The sequence below is a fragment of the Triticum aestivum genome, chromosome 4A (assembly GCF_018294505.1).
Source record: "Triticum aestivum cultivar Chinese Spring chromosome 4A, IWGSC CS RefSeq v2.1, whole genome shotgun sequence".
Taxonomy (NCBI): Eukaryota; Viridiplantae; Streptophyta; class Magnoliopsida; order Poales; family Poaceae; genus Triticum; species Triticum aestivum.
In genome coordinates this window covers 708,545,618-708,565,566 of record NC_057803.1, presented here as the reverse complement: position 1 = coordinate 708,565,566, position 19,949 = coordinate 708,545,618, and the positions used below count along the sequence as shown (strand labels likewise).

General features: G+C 44.3%; 1 protein-coding gene across 13 annotated transcripts; it reads right to left on the bottom strand.

Moving 5' to 3' along the window:
• Positions 1–433: 433 nt before the first annotated feature.
• LOC123088266 (uncharacterized) lies at positions 434–17,698 on the bottom strand. 13 transcript variants are annotated; one of them, XM_044510463.1, is made up of 10 exons: positions 17,203–17,698; positions 17,049–17,118; positions 16,439–16,608; positions 15,906–16,043; positions 4,939–5,205; positions 4,699–4,755; positions 4,518–4,606; positions 3,449–3,544; positions 2,076–2,129; positions 782–1,628 (listed from the first exon to the last, which is right to left on the bottom strand). In XM_044510463.1, exons 5-10 carry the CDS (start codon positions 5,080–5,082, stop codon positions 1,496–1,498), a joined length of 573 nt encoding a protein of 190 aa, XP_044366398.1. In that variant the 5' UTR covers positions 5,083–5,205; positions 15,906–16,043; positions 16,439–16,608; positions 17,049–17,118; positions 17,203–17,698; the 3' UTR covers positions 782–1,495. The 13 variants fall into 13 exon arrangements, 1 of the variants encoding a protein (XP_044366398.1); XR_006441808.1 differs by having other exon boundaries at positions 802–1,176; positions 1,333–1,628; positions 3,449–4,606; positions 4,699–16,043; XR_006441810.1 differs by lacking the exon at positions 782–1,628 and adding an exon at positions 434–737 and having other exon boundaries at positions 3,449–4,606; positions 4,699–16,043.
• Positions 17,699–19,949: the final 2,251 nt, after the last annotated feature.

Sequence of the window (19,949 nt, the reverse complement as noted above, 5' to 3'; positions counted from 1 at the left end):
CAGTTTGTAATCATGAGTGGCCTCATTTGCATCCCTCTTCAGTCTTGTCCCTCATGGGTCACATCCGATTGTTTCCACCTCTGTTCAGCTTGTCAATTTCCTCATTTTTATCTCTCAGCGATTGTTTAGATTTCTCGATCAGTTGTTCATTTAGTTCACCTCTGGTACTTATTTCTTTAGCGTAGTTCATTGATCCTCTTAGTCCTCTTCTTATTTTTAGTCTTCAATCTTATTCATTCATTTTTATTTTAGTTTTCAGTTTTACTCATTGTCTTTTTTTAGTCATGTTCTTTCTTATTTCTTTAGTCATATTCAGAGGATAGTTAAAACGATAGATTTGCTATTTAGTTTGTCATCTGTCATGTTTAGTCCATCATCTTCACATTCAGACTATCGTCGCTACTTTTTCAGTTTTGACTGCCAGATAAGAGCAACCTTAGCAGACCCCTTAAAACTGCGACCCGTATAACCGTTTTAAGGGCCGGGAAAAACGCGTTATAAAGGCCGAAATCGGCTGTGGCCGAACAGCGCCTGCAAACCCGACCCGGTCTCCGTATGTTGCATCAGCTGCGTGCTCTCGAGCTGCTGGAGAAGGTCTCCAATCATCTTCACACGCCGCGCCAGCAGCTGGCAGGTTTCCCGGTTCCTTCTAACTGTCCTTGCAGCCTCCACGATCATCGTGATGAGCCCATACGGCCATACGCGTCCAGAGCATCATCTTCTCTCAGTTCAGTTTGCTGGTGAAGAAGACTGGAGAGTGTTAAGAACAGGCACCAAGTAACCAGATGCTATACCTTGGGACTTTTCTGAGCAGCGAGTCGTAGTATTCAGACTTCATGAATGACTATGTAGTTGAGAAGTTGTACAAGGAACCTCTCCTGATAGGATGGCCACATCCAAATTGTTGACGTGGTGAGTGGACTCTGATTTTTCTGAAAGTAGGTACTATACCAGAAGAAAATGGCTTCTCAGAAACTAAAACAATTTGGCATGGCATTTCAACACCACCAACACCAAGAGTCCAAGACCACTTCCTACACCCTAAGAATATCCAACAGAAACGTAGATATTATCCTGGCACTGGTTCCCCTCCTGCGGCATATCCACAAACACCTGGCCTGCGCCCTGCGGCCGGCGGAGACCAGTCCACCCAGAGAGATAAGCCTACCTGAACATCTGCAGCGTGTTTAAGACCACACGAACGAACCCATGACTGCGCAATCGATCGAAGGGCATGACAGCAATTGAATGGCAAGGAGGAGGCACTGCCACCGGTGCCATCTGGACGGCTCCCGGTGCACGCGGACGCGGCAAAGGCATAACGACAAATACCTTGTGCTCTTCTCCAAGTGGCACGCGGGCATCCATCGCCGTTCAGAACCAGACGCCGTCGCCCGATCCCCGTGGACTGACCGCGTGAGGCAGTCCCACGAGCTCACGAACAGGCCGGGGTCACTGTTCCGCAGCGAACACGTCTCACGCCGCCTCCCGGACACTAGCTAGGCGGTAGGGTGTGTATGGAGGACGGGTCGCAATTGCTGAGCGAGGTGGGCGGCTCGAAACGGGCAGGCGGCGGGGCTCCGGCAAGCGGACTCGTCCAACTCTGAACCAAGAGCTGGAACCAAGAGCTGGTCCACCGGACAAGGAAAAAAAATACTTGGTAAGAATGCACCTCCTATAATTAGAATAGTCGTGGTACGATAAGAACAAAATGTTTCAAAGCAAGGTACGAAGGCTAAAGGCCAAAATGTTAATGGTTCCGGGCAGCTATCAATCGATCCTTTGAATCTCAGACACTAAGAACAGTTTCGAGCTTACTCGGGCATGAAAGCTCATTTGTCCAGTGTTGCATTGGAAATGTATAAAGAAACAAGAAAAGAGCAAAAAACGAAGGTCCATGCACATAATAATCTAGAAGCTAGATTTCTTGACACCTCACTATAAACATCCAAGCTGCAAGCATTCCTGTGTTTTTCCTATGAAAAATCCTTCAAATCAAAGGAGGCCTTAAATTATGCGCAACATCTTCCAAGGGAAAAAACAATATAACATTCAAGAGAACCAACAGTTATCACCTCGGTGTCATCCATTTGTCGTCGGGAGTCCTCCATCTCCACTTTGTCATAAACCTTAAAAACGAAACGAATTTATTGAAGGGAAAAAAAAAGCAAGGAGGGCTCTTAGTGAAACAAAGTGCATACAATAGGTGCCATTGATGCAAAAAAAAAAGTGACCACAACATATGAAACAGGTCAATACAGTTTCTAAACATGCATATGAAAGAGGAGAACCGCCTATTTTCGTACTGTTTATTACCTAGTTACTAAGGAAAAACTTGAGCCGAAGAACCAAAAATAAATTATGTATACTCTAAATAAGACAGGAAGTCAGATGCATACATGCTTATTATAACATATCACAAAGTAGCATATTTAGTACTGGGAATAAGCTAGCAAGTATTATGCAAGAACTATATAGAAATGACATGATAAGACGAAAGCAGAAACAAATATTATGCAAGAACTGTATAGAAATTATAGAGCAAATAATTTAAGCTTATAATGACATACTAAACCCAGGGCCCGCTCTGGGATTTCAAAGGCCCCAGGGGGGACTCCACCAATGGGCCCAACAGAGAGAAAATCCAATTCAATATATCCAAAATTGATCATTTCTGAAGCTACGATAAGCCAAAACTAACAGCATCAGATCACCCAACCATCCAAAATATCCAATCCTGAGATGCCATAGCACCCAATCCAATAGCTACCACAGCAACCAAGAGATCCCCATTCCGTATATATCACTAATAGTACAACTATTCATCAGACTCAAATCGGTCTTTTCTTAAGCAAAGATAAACCTAAACCAACGACATCAGATCACTACATGTCATAACACCCAATCCAACAGCCTCCACAGTAACCAAGAAATCCCTGCTCCGTATATATCACTACCAAATAAAACTATTCGTTAAACCCAAATTGACCATTTTTGGAGCAAAGATAAGCCGAAACTAACAGCAAGATCAGCCACACATCCAAAACACTGAACCTCAGATGCGATAGTACACAACCCAGAGATCCCCATTCTGTATATACTGCCAATAGTACAACTATTCATCAAACCCAAATCGATCACTTATCGAGCAAAAACAAGCCGAGACTAACATCATCAGATCACCAGATGCCATAACACCCAATCCAACGGCTGCCACAATAACCAAGAGATCCCCATTCAGTATATTTCACTAATATGCAAACTGTTCGTTAAATCCAAATTGGCCATTTCTAAAGCAAAGTTAAGCTGAAACTAAAAGCATCAGACCACCAAAACACCCCAAATTCCATAACCAAGAGAACAGAATATAGCTGAACAACAACACGAGTAGCAGCTGCATGCGGATCCATCTCTGTGAAATAGTAAACAAAAGGCCCAGAAAAATCACCTCCAGAGGACGTCTCCAAGGAGCATCAAGTCGCCATCCTTGTCTCCTTTCCGCTCACCGTCTTCACGAGACTCATCTCCATTCCCCATAAGAAACCTGCTTACTTACAGCAACACTACTGGAATAAAAAAAATCTAAACGAAGAGTAGACATGTTACAGAGTTTGAAGTCAGAAAGAAGTGACTATATCTTTGGAACTAACAATAAAAACAGAACCAAGATACAAAGTTACAGACATGTGAATGCATCTTTGGTTTCACACCCGCTGAACTGAACTGAAGTTACCAAGAGCAGAGGAAACAGAGTAGTAAAGCACAGGAGAGTAGTAATGCATTTTTGTTTCATGCAGCTTTAATTTACTTCCGTTTTGTTCTTCAGTGGTGTAACAAACAAGTATGTGAATCACAGAGACAGACATATTTACTAATACAAATCCCAGCCAGCGAGTGTATTAGTTGAGCAGAAATAATCGCCAATGCAAGTAGAGCTTACACAAGTGACCAATCGATTTATGCACTCACTCATTTAGTAGGATCTTATCAGTGAATGTGAAGAAAAACAAACAGGGTACAAATTAGCTGGTTCGTGAATGCACACAGATCCCGTCTACTAACTGTGACTGAATATATGCTTCATAACAGTCCAACACAAGTATGTACACATACATACGGCGTCATTTAACTTGGAAAAATTAACCACAACAAATTCTTTCCCTGACGTTTTTCACCTAAAAAACATGAAGGGTATGTGATAGTGTGCTTTTGTCCCCATCCGTTTCAGAACAAAACTGACGAAGAATAATAACACACAGGCAATGCATGATCGAATTGATCTGATCACTGTACAGTAATTCAACAAAGCTTTAAATTTCAGGGACAAGGGAAAACCAACCACATTTTTCATACATTTTATGAAACGTACATAAATCAAGTATTTAGCAGAAATATTTCTGAATGCAAATAGAGTTTAGGTCCTACCAAATGCATAAAAGCTTCTGGGGACAGAGTATGAGCGAATAAAGTACAACGTATGTTTTCAGACTACAATGTTTGATAGTGGGAACCATAACCTGCAGGTCCTTGGACGTGGATGAAGACTTGAAGGCCGCCACGGATCCAACGACCAACCGACGAGGGGATCAACCAAAATAAGGAGCACCTGCAAAGAATGGATCAGTCCAAAACCAAACAAATGTCAACATGGGCTCAGCTAAAGCAGATGGTGAAAACCAGGTCAAAACAAAGGTTTACCCACAGATCGATGAGTGCGGTAACAGATACAGACCAGTGACAGGAAGAACTACGGATCTGCAGGCAAAAGAGACCCGAAATCAATCATAAATGACCAATCCAACAGGGAGAACGCACAAGTGATGGTGGGAATCACCTTAACCAGCATCTCGGCGGCAATTTGCTTAGTATTTTTGTTCGGATCCATGAAAAACATAGAACAGTTGTGTAGCAGCTTGTATCAGGAATTTGGGCGCTTACCAGTACCCATGGAGCTTTGGAGCATGTTGAGGACGGGACCCTCAGGAAGGGGCTGAGCTCTTGTCGCCCCGTGGTGGTGGATGAGGGTGTCACCACCGGAAAGATGCTGTAGGGGGAAGCACTCACCCAAGGAGGAGTCCGCATCGGCCGTCATGGCGGGTAGGTGGAAGCTCCTGGAAGGCGACGGCAACATCGATGTGGACAGCCGTCTCGGCGGCCGACACTCCTCCCGCCGACACTCCTCCCGTCTCCCCTAGGTTCTTGTTACTGGATGTAAGTCCAATACACATGAGGAGGGCTAGTAAAATCATCAAAGTCTACTCCGATCCATTTGTATCATCTCCATGCTCATATCCATATGGGGCGCATACAAGCTACTAAGCTTAGGTAAAAATATCACAAATCCAAGTGCCTAAGCTACCTCCAACCTAGAATCCAAATAGTGATATCCAAGATGATCCAAAAGTCCACCAATACCACACCCATGCCAATCATATATTATACCTATATAAATCCGATATATCTCAAGTTGATCATACTACACCCTATAGTTCTCCAGCTTCAATCTTCAAAGGAATCTAGCAAATATCATAACTATGATCCAACCAAGCCTAGTATCATAGTTATCCAAGTCCAATACATATGGGGAGGGCTAGCAAAATCATAAAAGTCTACCAACTCCGATCCATTTGTATCATCCCCATGCTCATATCCAAATGGGGCACATACAAGCTACCAAGCTTAGGTCAAAATATCACAAATCCAAGTGCCCAAGTTACCTCCAACCTAGAATCCAAGTAGTAATATCCAAGATGATCCTATGGGGCACACACAAGCTACTAAGCTTAGGTCAAAATATCACAAATCCAAGTGCCCAAGTTACCTCCAACCTAGGATCCAAGTAGTAATGTCCAAGATGATCCAATAGTCAACCAATACCACACTCATGCCAATCATACTATACCTATATAAATCCAATATATCTTAGGTTGATCATACTACACCCGAAAGTTCTCCAGCTTCAATCTTTAAAGGAAGGAATCTTCCTTGCTTCCCCTATCGTCATACCCTCACCACTCGGCTCTGGATCTAAATGCTAACTAACGGCATCGGCAGTACGCTCCCGACAGCGTTTTCACCCCTACCCACACCTCCCGCGTACTCTCCATTGCCTACATGTCCGGCTGGGTATCATTTCCCTGGCTGCGAGTTACTCGTGTGCTGCCTTGTTCCTACATCATATGCTCCCATGCAAGTTGTCACCATAGCTGCAAGCTTGGGCACCGCCCCCGAACTTACCCAAGGACACCAAGAGCCCAAGTGCACGTCGCTACCTGTCGCCAAGGCTAGGGACGCCCAGCAAGGGAACGTGGGATGCGGAACCAAGTCCATGACACATAACCCGCAAACAAGGTAAGGACGCCAAGTCGAATCAGCAGGAAACGGAAAGTGCACGAGAGGTATGAGGAAGTGATGCAAATGCTATCAAGAGCGGCATGCCCTGCCATCCTCTGCCTTTTCACTTGAACTTGCATAGAAGAACCCTGAGCTGAGTCACTCGTCCCAATTTTGCCCTCACAGTCTTAAGACCCCTGTCACTTCATTTCCCCCGGCGCCAAGGGTCCTTCACCAACGCAGGGTTGCTTGCACTGAATAACCTCTTGCAAGGTGGCTTCGTACCAGAATCCCCTAAATTAACATTTGTTTCCGTTGGCATTGCAAGTACATGTATTTCCATTCGCATGGTCAAAATAATATTTCTTCTTATACATTGGGTTGAGTCATGCCTAGTTTTCCCTCCACGGCCACTTTGACTTCTACTAACCCAGCCACCTCTTCCAGAGGAGGAAATACCATGAGGTTGAGCAATGAACTCATTTCTAGGCTGGAAACACATCTAAGTTGGAACCATCATAAAATCATCGAACTAAAACTCCTTTGGATCATGAACCCCATCCCCACAATGTATCTCGGGTTGGAGATAGGAGAACAAACATTGTATACTACAACTATATAAATTCAATATATCTCAGGTTGATCATACTAGACCCAAAACTTCTCCAGCCTTAATCTTCAAAGGTGCGAATCTAGCACAAATCATAACCATGATCCAACCAAGCTCAGTATCATGGTTACCCAAGTCCAATTTTATAAAGAAAACTTCCACTTGATGACTACAGATACAAAAATTAGAAGTTATGTATCCACGAGATTTTTTCAAGATCACAATCACCTAAATAAATCCAAATTGTTCCAAGGTTCATAAGTACTACTCTCCTACTACTATTGCATCTGAAGTAGCACAACCACATAATAAAAGCGAGATCAACTGCTCCAAAAAGGCACATACCATTGAAATTGCCATCTATTCTAATTAATCCAAATCATCCTCCCATGATGTGTACTCATAACATTTTTGGGGAGAGTTAGCAAAATCATAGAAGTCTACCAACTCCGATCCATTTGTATCATCTCCATGCTCATATCCATCTGGAGCATATACAAGCTACTAAGCTTAGGTCAAAATATCACAAATCCAAATGCCCAAGTTATCTCCAACCTAGAATTCAAGCAGTAATATCCAAGATGATCCGATAGTCCACCAATACCGCACGCATACTAATCATACTATACATATATAATTCAGATATATCTCAGGTTGATCATACTACACCCTAAAGTTCTCCTGCTTCAATCTTCAAAGGAATCTAGCACAAAACTATAACAATGTTCCAACCAAGCCTGGTATCATAGTTATCTAAGTCCAATACACATGAGGAGGGCTAGCAAACTCATCAAAGTCTAGTAACTCCGATCCATTTGTATCATCTCCATGCTCATCTCAATGTGGGGCACATACAAGCTACTAGGTAAAAATATCACAAATCCAAGTGTCCAAGCTACCTCCAACCTAGAATCCAAGTAGTGATATCCAAGATGATCCAATAGTCCACCAATACCACGCTCATGCCAATAATATATTATACCTATATAAATCCGATATATCTCAAGTTGATCATACTACACGCTAAAGTTCTCCAGCTTCAATCTTCAAAGGAATCTAACAAAAATCATAACTATGATCCAACCAAGCCTAGTATCATAGTTTTCTAAGTCCACCAACTTCGACCCATTTGTATAATCTCATGCTCATATCCATATGGGACACATACAAGCTACAGAGCTTAGGTTAAAATATCACAAATCCAAGTGCCCAAGTTACCTCCAACCTAGAATCCAAGTAGTAATATCCAAAATGATCCAATGGGGCACAGACAAGCTACTAAGCTTAGGTCAAAATATCACAAATCCAAGTGCCCAAGTTAACTTCAACCTAGAATCCAAGTAGTAATATCCAAGATGATCCAATAGTCCACCAAAACCGCACTCATGCCAATCATACTATACCTATATAAATCCGATATATCTTAGGTTGACCATACTACACCCGAAAGTTCTCCAACTTCAATCTTCAAAGGAAAGAATCTTCCCCGCTTCCTCTATCGCCATACCCTCGCCACTCGACTCTGGATCTAAAGGCTAATTAACGGCAGTTGCAGTACGCTTCCGGCAACGTTTTCACCCCTACCCACACCTCCCGCGTACTCTCCATTGCCTGCATGTCCGACTAGGTATCATTTCCTTGGATGCGAGTTACTCATGTGCTGCCTTATTCCTACATCATATGCTCCCATGCAAGTTGTCACCATAGCTGCAAGCTTGGGCACCGCCCCCGAACTTACCCAAGGACGCCAAGCGCCCAAGTGCACGTCGCTACCTGTCACCAAGGCTAGGGACGCCCAGCAAGGGAACGCGGGATGCGGAACGAAGTCCGTGACACATAACCCGCAAACAAGGTAAGGACGCCAAGTTGAAACAGCAGGAAACAAAAATTGCACGAGATGTATGAGGAAGCGATGTAAACGCTATCAAGAGCGGCATGCCCTGCCATCCTCTGCCTTTTCACTTGAACTTGCATAGAGGAACCCTGAGCTGAGTCACTCGTCCCAATTTTGCCCTCACAGTCTTAAGACCCGTGTCACTTCATTTCCCCCGACGCCAAGGAAGGGTCCTTCAACAACACAGGGTTGCCTGCACTCAATAACCTCTTGCAAGGTGGCTTCGTACCAGAATCCCCTAAATTAACATTTGTTTCCTTTGGCACTGCAAGTACATGTATTTCCATTCGCATGGTCAAAATCATATTTCTTCTTATACATTGGGTTGAGTCATGCGTGGTTTTCCCTCCACAACCCTCCACGACCACCTTGACTTCTACTAACCCAGCCACCTCTTCCACAGGAGGAAATACCACGAGGCTGAGCAAAGAACTCATTTCTAGGCTGGAAACACATCTAAGTTGGAACCATCATAAAATCATCGAACTGAAACTCCTTTGGATCATGAACCCCATCCCCACAATGTATCCCGGGTTGGTGACAGGAGGACAAACATTGTATACTACAACTATATAAATTCAATATATCTCAGGTTGATCATACTAGACCCAAAAAGTTCTCCAACTTTAATCTTCAAAGGTGGGAGGGAATCTAGCACAAATCATAACCATGATCCAACCAAGCCCAGTATCATGGTTACCCAAGTCCAAATTTATAAAGCAAACTTCCACTAGGTGACTATAGATACAAAAATTAGAAGTTATTTATCCATGAGATTTTTTTCAAGATCACAATCACCTAAATAAATCCAAATAGTTCCAAGGTTCATATGTACTACTCTCCTACTACTATTGCATCTGAAGTGGCACAAACACATAATAAAAGCGAGATCCACTGCTCCAAAAAGGCACATAACATTAAAATTGTCATCTATTCTAATTAATTCAAATCCTCCTCCCATGATGATGTTGTACTCATAATATTCTTGGGGAGGGTTAGCAAAATCATCAAAATCTACCAACTCCGATCCATTTGTATCCTCTCCATGGCTCATATTCATATGGGGCACATACAAGCTACTAAGCTTAGGTCAAAATATCACAAATCCAAGTGCCCAAGTTATCTTAAACCTAGAATCCAAGTAGCAATATCCAAGATGATCCAAATAGTCCACCAATATTGCACTCATTCCAATCATACTGTACCTAAACAAATCTGATATATCTCACATTGATAACTCTACACCCTAAAGTTCTCCAACTTCAATCTTCAAACTAAGGAATCCAGCACAAATCATAACTATGATCCAACCAAGCCTAGTATCATAGTTATCTAAGTCCAATACATATGAGGGCTAGCAAAACCATCAAAGTCTACCAACTCCGATCCATTTATCATCTACATGCCCATATCCATATGGTGCACATACAAGCTACAAAATATCACAAATCCAAGTGCCAAGTTACCTCCAACCTAGAATCCAAGTAGTAAAATCCAAGATGATCCAATAGTCCACCAATACCACACTCATGCCAATCATATTATACCTATATAAATTCAATATATCTCAGGTTGATCATACTACACCCTAAAGTTCTCCAGCTTCAATCTTTAAAGGAAGTTATCTAGCACAAATCATAACTATGATCCAACAAACCCTAGTAACAAATCCACATGCAGATACAATATCTGCCCACAACCGTCCACCATCATGACTGACGCACATACTGTGTACGGTGGCAAATGATGCCTTTCTCCTCCTAGTGCCATCTTCTCGCCTTCCCCAATCGCCATCCCCACGACGCTTGTCTCCAAGTACAACAAACGACGGCAACGACAGTCCGCTCCCAACAATGTTTTCATACCTTCCACCACACCTCATGTGTGCTCTCCGCTCCCTACCAGTCCGGCTGGGCATCCTTCACCTGAATTTGGGTTGCTATGTGTGATGCCTCAGTCCCACATCTCATGTTACCTGTTGCGCGCCGCCATAGCCGCACAGGCAGTCGACACCGCAATGACTAACCCATTAGACACGACCGAGAGCACAACGCTACCTACCGCCAAGGCGCGGGATGCACGGTGGGAGAACATGGGATGTCGGATCAAGTCAGTGGCACGGAACTCGCAAACAGGGGAAGGATGCCAAGCCGAATTGGCGGGAAACGAACAATGCGCGGGAGGTGTGGGAAGGGGTGAAAACACTATCAGGCGCATCAGGCTTATGCACCAACTTCCGACAAGTGCTCCTTTGCGCCAAGCCATTGGGGCAATGTTGATCTTCCAGTGATCGAGCAAAGCTTCTCATGTGTTCGATCGATCCTGTGCACCTACCTTAGCCTCCCCTTGTCATGCAAGACGATTCAAATCAAATAGTTGCTTCAGTGCCTGCTAGATGCTTCTTTTGGCTCTTCATCCACAAGTTTTGCAGGTTTTGCTACTGATGCTTTTGGTATCGATAGACTACTTTTTACACAATCAGGCACACCACCATGGATCCTTGGTACTGAAGCATCTTTTCATATGACTTACGATTCTTCCAGGTTGTCCTCCATTGGACCTCTAAATTCTCCTGTTCATATTCTTACTGCTAATGATACTTAACAGACAACTCATTTCGACGCTATGGCTCACGCGCCCTCTAGAGTGTGGCTTCGCCTTCCTCCGCTACCACCACTGCCAGCCTGTTCGACTCACTTACCTCGTGTACCCACTCGTTCTGGCATGATCGTCGCAGTCACAATCGCATGTGTGGTTCTTGACTCTCATCCTTAGTTCGACGTGGTCTCCTTGGATTTGTCACTGGTAATGTGTCTTTAGACAACCAAGATTGTTGGTTGGGTAAACATGTTCAATTACCTTATCCTTAGAGCGAGACTCTGTCTCGGCATCTTTTTTATCTTTTCACTCTAATGTTTGGGATCCAGCCACCTTTGCCTCGAAAGGAGGCCATCGCCACTATATTATCTTTATAATGATTTCTCTCGACACAAGTCGATATATTTTATGCCTTCTTGTAGTGAGGTCTATTTGTAAGAAGTTTGCCGCCTTGATTCATACTCAGTTTTCCACTCATATCCATGTCTTTCTTGTAGATTCTGCTTGTGTGTATATCCCTCATTTGTTGCATGAATTCCTTACTGAGAAAAGCATACTTGCTCAATTCTCTTGTCTTGTGCTCGTGGTCAGAATAGTGTTGGTAAGCGCAAGCATCGCCACCTTCATGAGGCGGCATTGATGATCGTAGCCACCTATCTCATCAACAATCATCCCTCCTCTGCTCTACATGGTGACATTCCTCTCGAGCGTCTTTGTGGGCATTCCCCTAACAACTCCATCCGTCCAGAATTGCTTGTCACACAAATGGATAAAAATGGATGTATAGAACTGAAATATGTTAGATACATTCATTTCTCCGACAAGTATTTTCAGACGGATGGATTACTAAACACTTTGTTTGGTTGTGTTGGCTACATTCTTCAAGCACCAAACTGTCCGATCAACATGTTGAATGTCTTCTTAGGTTATAGTGATGAGCAAGGGCCATCGGTGTTGGGGTCTTGTCAGTCGTCGGATGCGTAGTTCTCGAGATGTGACTTCTCATTGAATCTCGTCCTTTTATGCATGTCCATCCTCTGCTTCGCCTCCCCCCCCCCCACCCCAATGGATAAAAATGGATGTATCTAGAACTATGCTATTTCTAGATCCATCCATTTCTCTGACAAGTATTTTCGGACGGATGGAGTACTAAACACTTTGTTTGGTTGTCTTCGCTACGTTCTTCACGCACCAAACTATCTGATCAATCTATTGAATGTCTTCTTAGGTTACAGTGATGAGCACAAGGGCTATCGGTGTTGGGATCTTGTCAGTCATCGGATGCGCATTTCTCAAGATGTGACTTCTCATTGAGTCTCATCCTTCTTATGCACATCCATCCTCTGCTTCGCCCCCCACCACCCAATTGAGGATACTTCTTCCCTCAATTTTCCCGATACACTTATCACTCATTTATTGCCCTCACCCACCTATCCCAGCGTGTCCTCCCGTAATACTGTTATAGACCCCACACATTGTCACATGCGGCTTTCCCACCTCGTTCATTACTTAGGCTACCTCACCTGGCTCGTCCATGAGGCTTCCCCGATGATTCGCCTTCATTATCTTCTTCACTACACTTGTCCGCGTGTTATGGATCCTTCTGACGAGCCATCTCCCTCGACTACAATGTCCTCTCCTGTTGGCAATGCACCGCCTCCAACTCGGCCTACTTATGGCTTCCGAGCTCTCGCTTCCGCCTATTGACTACTATGGTTATTCTGGCGTCGCTTTTCTTGAGACGACTTCTTATCATGACGCATTTGTTCATCTCGAATGGCTGCATGCGATTGTAGAGGAGATTGTTTCTCTTATGCGCATCGGCACGTGGGATGTCATTTCTCTTCCTCTCGTCCCATCGCTTGTAAGTGCATCTATAATGTTAATAAACTAATGGTTCTCTTGAGTGTTACAAAGCTCACCTAGTGGCGTAAGGCTTTCCTCGGGAATATGGCCAAGACTACAAAGATTTGCTCTCGTGGCCTTCGCACACTTCTCATTGTGGCTTATGTTCGCCACTGGTCTGTCTCTCAGCTTGATGTCAAAAATGCCTTCCTTAAATGTTGAGTTGCATGAGGTCCACATGTAGCCACCACCTGGGTATTCTCTTCCTGACGGCATGGTTTGTCGTCTTCATCAGTTTTTTATGGCCTTAAGCAAAGCTCTCATACCTGGTTTGAACGGTTCGTCTCGATGGTGACTACGGCTAGTTTTTGGCTAGTGCTCATGATCCTACACTTCTTGCCACCTTTCAACTCGTGGTCGAACTCTTCTTCTATATGTCGACAACACTGGCAATGGCTCTAAGTACATTTGCCTTTGTGAAGGCTCGTCATAGTTGGTTTCTTATGTCTAATCTTGGTCCTCTTCGCTACTTCCTAGGGATTGAAGTTTCTTCTACCTCTAATGGCTTCTTTATCAAGCTCGTCATCACCTGCGGCTTCCCCGCCTTGTTCATTACATGAGGCTACCTCACTTGGCTTGTCCCCTTAGGCTTCCCTAGTGATTCCCCCTCATCCTCTTCTCTACTACACTTGTCATCCGCGTGTTGTGGATTCTTTTGATGAGCCATCTCCCTCGACTGTCTTGCTCTGCCCTCCACTATATGCTTCCTTTGGCTTCCCTAGTGATTCCCCCTCATCCTCTTCTCTACTACACTTGTCATCCACGTGTTGTGGATTCTTTTGATGAGCCATCTCCCTCGACTGTCTTGCTCTGCCCTCCACTATATGCTCTGTCGCATTATCGTTGTGGCTAGATGGTGGCAAACTTAGTGATGCTGATGCCTCTTACGCATCATCGCTAGAGCCTCTCAAGTTGCATGAACGGCCGGAGGGGACACTGCCGCCATGGCTGCTAGCACTCCCTCTCTTAGATCATGGAGTGTTTGGGATTGAGACAAAAGGAGACAATTACTAGCGTATTAGGGGAATGAGGCCCAAACAGAACTGTTGAGATGCCCATTACCAAAATGGTTGGTGTATTCTTATCCAAAGTGGGCCACGCTTTTGATGCAAACAAGACCGCGTGGAATAGTCATACAGTATAAAGCTCCAATAATGCATCATCTGCTACCAGCCATGATGATGGGCACATCGATCCATGAAGTGATTTTCATGACGGTTATCCTCTCTGGATACTCAATACGATAATAGTTGCCCGATTTTGCCATCAGGCATGCTCGTCGAAGATGTGGCCGATGTACAGGGACGAACGGATTAACTATTTTAGCAAGCATGTGGTGGCAGTAATGTGGATGCTCCACATAGTTGCAGCTTGTCGGGTTTGACCACATGCCAAAGATGCGGCTAGCCTTCACCGTACATCGATTTACAATGGTACGCCCCCGCTTACTACATCATATGGAAAATTCCAGTATTGAGTTGATTTCTCTTACCCAAGCAATTGCAGTTTGTATTGAAATTACGCTTCTCTAGCCCCACATAAATAGTTCAGTTTCAGAGTTAATGTGCAAAAGATATAATCACCATAATATTGAAAAATCTGAATATTCTAAAATATTGCTATCATGGCAACTTTAGTTTAATTCAAAATAAAGATATAACTACTGGTGGTCGTTATGTTTCTTCTTCGCAGTTTACCCTTCTATAGTTTATCCAAAAGATATAACCATAAATAGAAAAATCTGAATACTCTTCTTTTTCCTCACAACGTTGAGCAATAATAACCACCATAAGAGAATGCTAATAAGGCATATTCCCTTACTGATAAAGAGTTAATGTTTCTTTTCTTAACTGAGAAGAACAGAAAACCAAATTTAGGATCTCTCTGATTTTGTCGCCTTCTATAAAGACACTATAGTGCAACACGATTACATATCTTCTAGTATGCAGTCACCTATACTTATGGTTCTCTTTCCCTCGAAGCTTATTTCTATTGTTACGAGACCATAGTGCATCTGAAACTATTTATCAAGCTTCAGTCAACCCACAGGCTTTGAGGTAAGTTTATAACGTTATTTGTTTGTTCTCAGGCATATAATCCTAGTTTTTGGAGAAACACGCACAATCCAAATCAGAACTGTCATATGCTAGATTGTGTCGTGCAAATAAAGGGAACTATATCAAGGGGGATTATGTAGATGGGATTATAGTTCACTAAGAAATCTGAGAGTATTTGCCTCTAGAAATGAACATTGACCCCAGAAAATCAGAACTGTGCGTGTCTTTCAACGAAGTTAGAAATCATTTTTTTAATATCATATAAAATAATGGTGGAGCTTCTTAAGCCAGGAGCTAAGCAATCAAGGAGTAGTATATCTGGTAGGTAGGAAGATAAGTTGTTGCTTCGGTAGTGGAAAAAATAACTAACAGAAACCCTCTTTTATCTAGTATAGGCAGGAAGATAGGTTGTTGAATAGTACTGCAAGAGAACTGGGAAAATAATGCAAAAAACAAACTGATAATATTGTACTAAGTAATTTACAAAAACGGTCAAGCATTTCCATACCTGATGATTTCATGAACCTTTTATCACATTGTATTGAGGAGCATAGCTTTCAGACCAAACACCTTATAAGCGCAGTTCCAGATGAGAAAAATTGTGTAGTAATTCAGGTGCATTGATTTTTAATATTGGAGTTGAAACCTGTCACGAGCAGAGTTAAGGCATAATCTATTCCATTAAAAAATAACATATTTCCTGTTTAGCTCAGTACAATTTCATTATCAGAGTCGAGACCTATCTTTAACAGAGTTAAGGCATAATCTATTCCATTAATCGAATGATTTTCCTGTTTTGTTCAGTGCAATTTCATTATCACAGCTGAGACCTGTCTTGAACAGAGTTAAGGCATAATCTATTCCATTAATCAAATGACCTTTTCCTATCCTGCTCAATACAATTTCATGACCCATATACTAGCAATTTTTATCAACACAAAATTTCTGGAGATTAGAGCAATTATGCAAGAAGGAAATCAATGGAAATATTAATGATTTAAAAAATAAACAAAGCAGGATCAAAAGAGACGTCACACTTACATAGCGATTGCTTCTGCAGCAAACATCTTCTGTCACAATCATCATAGCACCAGAATGAAACTTGATCATAGGGCGATCCATGTGAACTTGAGATCCCCGATAGTTGAAACAAATGCTCAAAGATTGCCCCTCTAGACCCAAACCGACGTACATATCCCCAATCCATGCGGCTGCACATAACATGTGGAAATTATAAGGAAAATGCTGGAAAGCATAGCCATAGGCTGGCATGGAATGGGTGACTGAACATGTAACTTGTCCGGTCATCCCAGCGCATTCAGGTGTGCATGCTACTGAGTTGTGCAGTTTACCCAGTAAATTAAGCAACTCACACACAATTGATCACCGAGCAACAGATCGGCACAAGAACAGCTGCTGCATAAACCGTGAATGACACAGCTGCTGCATTGCCATTATTTACCAAATGGTGGAGCAGAGTAGGTCTATAGCAGCAACAGTCTGGATTCTGAAATTCTCTAGCCACGTCACTGCATCCACGGCTGCTAATCTTATTAAACATTACAACCATATGAATTCGCTTGCCTTAATAAGGCAATGTAATGTATGGTTGTTTCTGATTCCTGAGGGGGATATGTGGTTAGTTCAGTACCTTTCTTGTGGACGCAGTGACTGTGGTCGCGGGAGCAGGTGCCAAGGTCGTCGCCGGGCACCTCCAACCGCTGCCACCATCCACGGGTACGCAGATCAGAGACATATGACAATGCAATCCATGGATTCCTGACAGAGGGTCGAGGGGCACGCACCGTCGTAGTTGAGGGTCGCGCACGAGCAGCTGCACCGAGGCGGCGCCGTAGGGGGAAGGGGCTCCGTGCCGTCGTCCTGGGCCTGGTGCGAGGGGACGGGCGGCGCGTCATGCTCCATCTCCGCGAGCTAAGGCGAGCAAGAACTGGGCGAGGCCGCGGAGATGGTACGCGCGCCGCATCTAGGGTTTCGCGTGGACAATCTGGACTCTCCCCTCGGTGACCGGCGTCCTGGATGGATTGGAAGCCGAACCTCGCATCAATCGATCCCCTGCTCCGCTCTGAGCCGTACACGAACCAGGCGTGCGCGTGCGTGAGTGCGGGGAGGGACGGCGGACGAAGAATTCTGGAAACACTCAATCGACCGACGGCGGGAGCGACGGGGTGTGAGAGAGGGAAAAGATCGGGAGAGGATGGGGTTGAGGGGGCGGCGGCGGCGGCGGCGGCGAATTGCTTTGTGTTCTTGGAGACGGCGGCGGAAGACGGACGACTGCGTGGGCTACTGGGCTACTGGAAGGTGAGGCCTGGGCCGGTCATCGGCAGCTAAGCCGCTGCATCGGTCAGGAGTGCTGTTTTTTTTCCCGGTAAGGAGTGCTGTTTTTATTAAGGTAACTAGGAAATGTGCCCGTGCGTTGTAATGGGAGAAACAATTTTTTTCATGTGCCTAGCAGTGACCCATCCGTATCACCGCTCCTCTTCACTATCGTCGCTAATAATAATCATGTTGTCCACTTATTCACGATGAAAATATTCAATCCTAAGGCAATGAGCTTGGTCATCGTATTCTGGAATGCCGCAACGTGAGCCCCTCCATGCACTGACTTGTAATTTTACGAACTTATAATGATGGTGGGTGCATCCTTATCTCTTTTTTACTTTTTTTTTGCAGGGAGATCTCATCTTTGCTTGATGCATGCACGGTCCCCACATTGTATGCAATTGTTCTTTTCTCACGGTGCGCAATATATGATAGAGAGAACTACTGTTGGATAATTTTGAAGCAAATAACAAAGGACTTACGCGATGAAGCTTGATGGCAACAATTGGCAATTCATTAAAAAATCCACTGATGATTTTATACACCTTCTTCGTCCTATCTAAATCATAAAATAACCACATGTGAGCGCACTCTCATACTAACAGAAAAAGATCATAAAAGGTTAAAGATCAGGCTGTGGAGATGTCGTAGAGATTTTAAAAAAATGTAATCTTTGAAAAGAACTTTCAAAGGCCGTTCTTCAAAAGGTAAACGTTTCCATCCGGGGCGCCGCCCCAAGATTGGGCCGGTCGCACGCCAGCCTTGCTATCCGTCAGGATTGTGGGCCGCACATGCCATGAGCGAATCGTTTTTTTCCTTCTTTCGTACTCCACTTCTTCTTCCTCACGACGCGGGAGGGCAGTTGCAACCGTTCTTGCTGTTGGGTGGTGCGTCGTGGTGCTCCTCGCGCTCGTGCTGCTGGGCGCGCTCGCCGCGGAGACCGCGGACTGCGATGGAGAAGACACCGCAATGTACTTCCGTGGCCATGGCTGCCTGCACTTTGACCCCGGGTGCTGCCATAGGCGGGGCTGGGAGCTTCAATCAGCAAGGTGAGGGAGGCGAGCTGCAACTAAGGCTCCAGAAAGCTGACACCACCATGGCCAGATGCTGGGACTGCGGCTTACAGTTGCTGCAACGTTCGGACACCCGAGAGCTTTTCCATGGTGACTACACCGGCGGAAGGAGGGATGCTGCAACTGTTTGATGCTGGAGCTGCTACCGTGCCCTGGTTTTGTTGGAACCGGCGACCGCGGCGAGGTGCGGGGTCACCACGTCAAGTTAGACTGGAGGGGTGGGGGTATGCAACCATGAACCTGTTTTGTTGCAACCGCAAGATGCCGGAGCTGGAACCGGCGGCTGATTTTGCTTCAACGATTGGCAACCGTAAGATGGCGGAGCTGGAACCAGCGAAAAGAAGGGCTCCATCGATCTGGTTACTGATTTTTGCTTCATTAACTGAACTGGCGGGAAGAAGAAGGGCTCCACCGGCTGCGTTTTGCAGGAACGGGCAACCAAATTTTGCTGGAACCAGCGAAAATATATATTAGAGCATATGCACCCAGGCCCTCTCTATCTAGCCATCCATTTTTTGCTTTAAGATTCGTGCAAATATATTTCTCTTTTTTGTTTCTCCCACATAGAATATATCTTGAAGTTCAAACCTATGCAGCGTGACAAAGCTTTCTGAGTAGAATCTAGGATAAATCGTACAGATTTTTTTGTCAAACATAAATATACAAAATACGTTTTGTTTGATTAAAAAATCATATTTTTAATATTTATGTCGGACAAAAAATTCTGAAAGATTTATCCTAGATTCTAGTTAGAAAGATTTGCCATCCTGCATAGGTTTGAACTTTAAGATATGTTCTATGTGGGAAAAGCAAAAAAGAGAAAATTTCATATAGAAACTTAGTTGTGTCGCACGGATCTTAAAGCAATATTGAAGAGTTAGGATATGAGGGCCTGGGTGCATGTGCTCTAAAAATCCACGTCCCTGGAACCAGCCGCCACGATTGCTGGAAGCAGCAGTGCAAGTGCGACTGGAATGCTGGAACCCGCCGCGATAAATGCTGGGGCCGGCGTCAATATTTGCTGGAACCAACGTATTCCTCGGCGGCGACCACGACGACTGCAGGCACGACACTGGCACTTTTTTCTACCGCAGCCGCAGAGTGCAAAAGCTACAACCGGCAGTCGAGAATGCTACATT